The sequence below is a fragment of the Montipora capricornis genome, chromosome 6 (assembly GCF_036669925.1).
Source record: "Montipora capricornis isolate CH-2021 chromosome 6, ASM3666992v2, whole genome shotgun sequence".
Taxonomy (NCBI): Eukaryota; Metazoa; Cnidaria; class Anthozoa; order Scleractinia; family Acroporidae; genus Montipora; species Montipora capricornis.
Window position 1 is genome coordinate 12,469,406 of NC_090888.1, and position 7,500 is coordinate 12,476,905.

General features: G+C 41.0%; 1 protein-coding gene across 1 annotated transcript in view; it reads right to left on the minus strand.

Moving 5' to 3' along the window:
• The window catches only part of LOC138051558 (E3 ubiquitin-protein ligase DZIP3-like), a 14,842-nt gene that overhangs the window by 1,197 nt on the left and 6,145 nt on the right, over nt 1-7,500 (minus strand). The window contains exons 3-5 of the mRNA XM_068897788.1: nt 4,215-5,077; nt 1,050-1,391; nt 307-352 (exon numbers count right to left, since the gene is read on the minus strand). Coding sequence (XP_068753889.1) covers nt 307-352; nt 1,050-1,391; nt 4,215-5,070 — 1,244 coding nt within the window. The 5' untranslated portion in view covers nt 5,071-5,077. The remainder of the gene's footprint in view (nt 1-306; nt 353-1,049; nt 1,392-4,214; nt 5,078-7,500) is intronic.

Here is a 7,500-nt window from a genome sequence, read left to right on the forward strand (position 1 = left end):
GACCGGTTCGGCGAACACTACCCTACCCTGGGTGCCAGAGGAATTTTATTCGGTATTCGGTACGGTAACGGCCGTGGACACCTAGAGGACTTCGAAAAAAGGAGGCATTTAACCAGAAGAGGGCCATTTCAACCTACCGAACCACTCCATTACATCTGATACAAGATTGTCCCTCGCTTTGTTAAGAAACAAACACCATTACCGTGGAGATCAATTTGCATTCTACAAATGAAAGTTGTTTGAGGAAAAACACCGAATCAAACGGAGACGTAGGAAAAAGAAAGGATAAAATGAAGCTTTGCTTACCATGTGAATAAGCTCTGTCTATGAGAAGGTCCATAGTGCTTTCCTTCTGCGGAAATTTTAAGTCAGTTAATAAAATGAAGGAAGGACTATTATTTTAAGGAGAAAACAAGAATAAAGGAATGAAAACCCATGTCCTACTCGTCAAATACTGGGCCATCGTGAGGCTAGAAGTGAGTAATAAATATTCTACACGGAGTCGTTTTGGACAAAACGGCACAAACAGAGAAATCGGAGCTGTGGGGCGAGCTTCGAGAACATCAAAAGGCTAACATCTGCCTTTTACATAGGCATGTTTCTCTAAGCTTTTCTTCCTCAACGTCACGAGAAATTTACTAATATAATGCGCAGCCACACCAACGGGAGTACTAAATTGAATGAGCTGAGCTTTTACTGTTATATTGCAAACGAATCGCAAAAGGTACGCAAGAAATCCTGTTTTTCATCCTTAGTTATGATTCAGGGAATGTATGTTTGCAAAACTAAGTACAACTTATGGCAAGGTTATGAGTGAAATCGTAAAGCAAAAATCATGGTATTATCCCACAATTAAAACTTAAACATCCCACTAAATAAGCCACCATGTCAGCATTCACTAGCATGACCTCTATACGATGCCGGTAGCGGGTCACGGGTTCGAATCCCGTTGGAGCCACCTGAATTAAAAAAGTAAGATTTGCCTAAAACGAGGCATCCAGGTAGGAGGGGATACATGCAATAAAAACAACATGGCGCCCAACATTTACCTTGACCGGACCCCAGTTCTATCCCGATGTATGTTTCATGGCGACCCGGAAACGAGCCAATATACTTCACTTTTCCTCGGGAAAGCCATCCACGTGACCTAGTAAATAGTACTTCCATTCCTAATGGAATGTCGCTACTAGATCTCGGTGCAAAGGGTTTAGTGAACAGTTTGTGATAAGATGGCTGGTAAGATGTGGTCGTGAGCTGCGAAGAGTCGGTGGTGGAATAATTCGAAGAGGAAGAATGGCGGTCGTCATTGCCCTTGGAATAATTTGACGTCATTCCTTGTTGTGAGGTGCATAAATCGTCACCTTTGCCACTGCAGAGATCGTGCACAGATCCTGTTTAAGTGGAAAAAAATAAAATCAACGAAATAAGTCATATCCTGCACGTACTGTTGTGTGTGTCTTTTTCTGTTCACGCCCAGGCTGGGGCGTCTGGAAAAGTTAGAATCCGGAATCCCGAACTGGATCCGGAATCCGGAAACGGAACCGGAATAGGAATAAGAACAAGAAAGGTCGATGATATCCAGTTGTTTTATTTCAGCTAAAAGAGTTGAATGTTATATTACACACTTAAAACTGCAAAATTGATTTTTTCGGATATTGCTGTGACTACAAAGTTCGTACCACTGGCGTCACTCCTGTTTTGAACTGCTCAGGTTACGAGAATGATTGACACTGAGACTCCACCTTGTCCCTTGGTGGTGTAGGAGCGAAGTTGTTAGTGAAGCCATGGATGAAAGGAGTCCATAAAAGAAAAGTAAAGACAAAAGAAATTCACCTTATTTATTGGAATAAAATGTTAAGGTAAACAACGCATTGGAGATCAAGAAGAAACACGGAAAAGGTGAGCACTAACCTGCGTGGCAGGCGTTCGAAGGGGAAGGAGAAGGGAAAGGCAGAACGGCGGGAGAATGAGGAGGGCGCGCGTGGAAGAGGGGGAGGACGCAAATTTTTTTTTCGATTTTTTTGCGCTTAGATTCTAAACGTAGAAATCGTGATTGGCTGGCTAGAATTAAATGTGTCAATTACCACCAACCTACTGTGGTTGAATTCAACGTCACTCTCTTTTCCAGCTCTCAAGTAAACAATCTCAAACTCGCCGCCAACGTTGTCTTTTTGATCAGATTCATAGCGTTTGGGTAGAATTCGAGATTATCGCAAAAGCTTTTAATTTGTCTTATACACACGTGGCAAACAAGTTGGGAACAATTTTCGAAAGTTTTTTTATGGATTCAAGCCACATTTGTTAGTCGTTCAGTGCCCATACAACACCAAAAGATTTCTTTTTCAGCGTTGGTTTGAACAAATTCGCACAAGATTTGAGACATGTTCCACCAGTAAATTTCTTTCACAAACTCGACACACGTCGTTGAAAGGTTGCTCCGTTTTCGGGCGACAGTGTTTTGGTTTCGCACTACTGTCCACCATGAGAGCTTTTAGAAATAATGGCGACGTAAACAACATACCTGCGTGGCGCAATTTTCCTGTGAACGTTTTTGATTGGATGCCATTTGACAGTAAGAGATTTCGCAGCTGCCTTAATTAGCTGCCTTGTGTATGCATATTAATTAGGGGGTCTTTTCACGCGCGCCCTCCTCGTTCTCCCGCCGTTCTCCCTTTCCCTATGAACGCCTGCCACACAGGCTAGTGCTCCAATGCGGCGAGATTTGGAAGCGAGGTTCATAGTTGTTTACCTTAACATTTTATTCCAATACATAAGGTGAATTTCTTTTGTCTTTTACTTTTCTTTCCTTGACTCCTTTCATCCATGGCTTCAGTAACAACTTCGCTCCCACGCCACCAAGGGACAAGGTGGAGTCTCAATGTCAATCATTCTCGTAACCTGAACCTTTCAAAACAGGAGTGACGCCAGTGGTACGAACTTTATCCTCACAACAGTATCTGTAAGTATCAATTTTGCAGTTTAAAGTGTGTAACATAACATTCACATATCATCGGCCTTCCTTCTTTTTTTTTCGGTTTCGGTTCCCGCTCCGATTCCGGATCCAGTTCCGGATTCCGGCCTTTCCAGACGCCCCCTTGCTGGAACGTGATTTGTACTGTGTAAATAAGGTATATAACATAAGTTCCCTTTAACTATCTTGTTCAAACTCCTTGATGAAACCTGCGTAATCAGACGAAACCGGTCTAAGAAATAAAAGCAAGTTGACAAGATCTGTTGCTGTGTGCTGCTCACTAGTATTTATTTTTAAAAATGTAGACGTTCAAATTCCATACTTGATCCTTTAAAATGAAGAAGTGAATTAAAAAGAATTTATCTTTAGGTTTCTCATTACCACCTACAGGAAGGTGTTACCTAAGCCAAGGTCGCAGCGTCATCATATTATTCATTGCACTGGAAGACTAATAAATTTAAAGTACTTTTGGAACTAACCAACATCCACGAGTTTCCATTTGGGAAAACATTGCCTCAAAATATATGTTGATTATCCGAGATTGTGATCCATGCACAACCCAAATTTACAGAAATTTAGAAAAATTTAGAAACCCTGTTTCGTTTGAAATTAGTTGCAAGATCAGATTATGGACTTTCACTATGCCAAGCAATCCTCATTTCCTATCTGTTGCATCTGTTTGTGAGTTAAATTTTGAGTATTAACTTCTACTGGACCGCTCACTTCCTATCAAGCTAAGAATGATAATAATAATAATAATAATAATAATAATAATAATAATAATAATAATAATAATAATAATAGCATGACAGCAAGATAACGCTAGTCTTTGAGCTCCGCAGAATTTCGTGTTGCCAGCATGGTTGTCCTGGTGGTGTAATGGTTATCACACTCGACTAGTAACGGCGGGACGTGGGTTCAAATCCCGCTCAGGGCAAATTTTCTTTCAAACATTTATTCAGTTATCACTCGGCGGCCATTTTGGAGTCCGTGGGGAATAAAGGCTTTGTCTTTGCATTGTCTTTGCCCGTCCAGCCTCACATTGAATGAGAGGTTCGACGGGCAAAATCTTTTGTTTGGACATTGAGTGATATGGGTCTATTGTCAGGGTTTCTCTCTCTCTCTCTCTCTCCCTCTCTCTCTCTCTCTATGTGTGTGATGACGTGTAGAACAACATTCAACCGTAATGAAAGAAGAGATGTTTTCTCTGATGCGAAAATGCTAGGAAAACATTTTAACTGACCTGCAATTAAATTAGAACTGCCAGATGTGGAGCCAAGGCTGTCTATTAATTGATGCAACTCAGCTAGCTTATCTTTTGTGACTTGAGCGTCCTCTTGATATGCTGTTTCTAGGCCTTGCAGTTTCTCTTCAATTGCCTGAATCATAGGAATCTTTTCTTCAAGCAATCCCCGGACACCTTTCAACTGATCCATTCCTTCTTTAGTTATAACTTTCAGTTCATCTAAGGATTTCTTAACATCTATATCGCTTTTATACCAGCTCAGGAGTTCTTCTACATTTCTTTCGTCCTCTGCTGTGAGGGGTTCCTTTAAAAATTTATCAATGGCATCCTGCCACTCACATTTCCTCACAGGGCTGATTTGGCCTGCAATTCTAACAAGGGCTCCACTTATTTCCTGCCACAGCGATAAAAAGTCGAAGTCATCTATTATCTCCATGTTCCCATGGCCATATACTGAGTTGCGGTAATACTTAATTCTTGCCAAATCTGCCGCTAAACTGCGGTCTGTATTGGTTGGCAGAGCATCCCAGCCTGTGGCAGGAGGGGTGAGGTTGCATATTGTCCTCAGCAACCTGAACAGTAATGTAACATCAAAATCTACTGACTCACCGTACACCCCTGGGGAAGGGTAAAGACAGTCCCACTGTGGTTTGGTGAGCTTTGCTGATTTGAGTTGTTTCTTTGTGGCTGGCTTTTTTAGTATTGTAGGAAGATTACTCGGTGGACAAAACACATCAAAAATCTCTCTCAGTAGCGTAGTGCCTCCACTTATCAACAGTCGTGCAATACGTTGAAAATTTGCTTTTCCAGTTGTTGATCGAAGCACTTCATCTGCGTCTGAAGTGCTGGCCATTTCTGACCTATTTGAATAAAGAATAATGTGAATGTCATGACAATGTCAGGGAACAAAATTCCCGTGTGTGGGTGTGTGCACGTGCACATGGGTGGGGGAACTTACTCCCGGAAAATGGTGTGGGTGTCCAGTCTGTGTCTAACTAGTAAAATCCTCATTCTACTTCAGACCAAAATATGGAACTTCTGATATTCTCTCAAACAAGACGCCCAACCAATGACGTTTATGAGGGATGTCTTTTTTGACAACAAAGTAGATCAAAGAAAAATAAATGTGGTAATCTGGCCTACAATGCTAAAATGAAGAGAAGAGATTCGAAACAACCAAACAAGCAAATTCAGGAATGGAATTGTATAAGAGGAAGATTAGGCCAACAGAAGGGGCTGTTTTCCTCTTAAACTTAATACCTTGACAATATCATATTTATACCGTGATAATTTTTTTTTTCTCTGTGAGAGACGATTACATTTGTACTTTATCAATGTTGAAGAGACGACTGTACTGGCATGTGGAAAGTTCACTTCCGGTTTCCATCCTTGGCTTAAACACTTCTCGTGCTTAAGCTCTGTAATATCTATGTGCAACAAGTGTGGCGTATAAATCCTACAACAAAAATGCAACGCTTTTACTGGTCATGTTTACAACCAATGTTGCTTCTATATGACAAGAGTGCATTTTTGGCCTTTGCCTTGCAAATGGGGTGTACACATTTGATGGAAACATATGAACGCAGGAAAATTGTCTTGTGAGCAGCAGTCGATTATGTTCACAACATGATACAATAAATCGAAAACTCAATATCTTATAACAATAATTTACTTTAAAAGATATAGTTCTTTCAACAAAGACATTTCCGTGTTATGTTCTAGTTTTAACCACAACAACAGCTAATTAATTATATTTTATGTGTATGAAGACGGCTGGAAATCCAACGATGTTGTCATTAGCCAGTAGCAGTGAACCACTACTGGCTGATCCTTTTGAATGAAAAACATATGTGCCGTGAGTGGGAATCGAACTCCGATCCCCCTTGTTACTAGTCGGGTGTGCTAACCACTGCACCATCACGACAACCCAGCTGGCAACAGAGCAAGATACTGGTTTGCTGCGGGGTTCCCCAGCGATATCTAACATTCAGGAACAGGACATACATCGGATCACCCGAAGGTGATTCACAGGCTACCAGCTAATTAATTATGTTAGCACACCCGACTAGTAACCAGGGGGACGCGGATTCGATTCCCACTCACGGCACATATCTTTTTCATTCAAAAGGATCAGCCAGTAGTAGTTCACTGCTACTGGCTAGTGACTACATCGATGGATTTCCAGCCTTCTTCATACACATAAAGTATAATTAATTAGCTGGTAGCCTGTGAATCACCTTCGGGTGATCCGATGTATGTCCTGTTCCTGAATGTTAGATATCGCTGGGGAACCCCGCAGCAAACCAGTATATTCCCTGAATGCTCTGTTGCCAGCAGGCTTGTCGTGATGGCGCAGTAGTTAGCACACCCGACTACTAACCAGGGGGACGCGGGTTCGATTCTCACTCACGACACATGTGTTTTTAATTCAAAAAGATCAGTCAGGAGTAGTCTACTGCTACTGGCTAGTGACTACATCGTTGGATTTCCAGCCTTCTTCATATACAAAGTATATATCTATATATAAGAACTGCTAGCACCATCTCGTTTCAAAACCGCCGAAGAGGTACAAACAAGTCATCACAACAATGGTTATAAATAAAAGGAAGGAATTTCATTCACAAAACATAATTTGTTACAAATAATTTCGTCTCCCATAGTTTACGTTCCTGCATGATTTATCGTTCACAGGCCCTTTTCTTGGATTTTGTCAGTCTTTGGGTGTTAGGTGGACTCAGAGACCATGACTGGGGAACTTATTACGATTAAGATTGTTTTTTGTTGTTTAGTAGCCCTGTTAATTGCTTTCGTAGCACCCCTTTTTTTCAGTTTATTCAATATTTTTCGCCTCGTTGATTTTGCTTTTTTGCCATCTATTAATTACCACTACTTTTTGTTCTTTTTTGCAAAGAGGTGAAAATCCAATAGTTTGAAGCAATTGTGAGAGTCATTTATATACAATGTATAAGTAAGGAAAAAGAGTGGCCCCAGTACTGATCTCTGAGGCACCCCACAAAAGACTGTTTACACGTCAGAAATGACGGAACCAAGTGATATCGTTTGAGTTCTGTTGCTCAGATATGAGTTAAACTGTAGTCCTTAACAACGCCTCTAATACCATAGTATTCAAGTTTTGTGAGCAGAATGTTGTGATTAACAGTATCAAATGCTTTGCTGAAGTCCAGGAATATTCCGAAGAGTAATCATGATCTTCAATGGCTTTTAGGACCTGGTCAGTAATACTGAGTACTACATGATCAGTTGAATGATGTGTGCGAAAGCC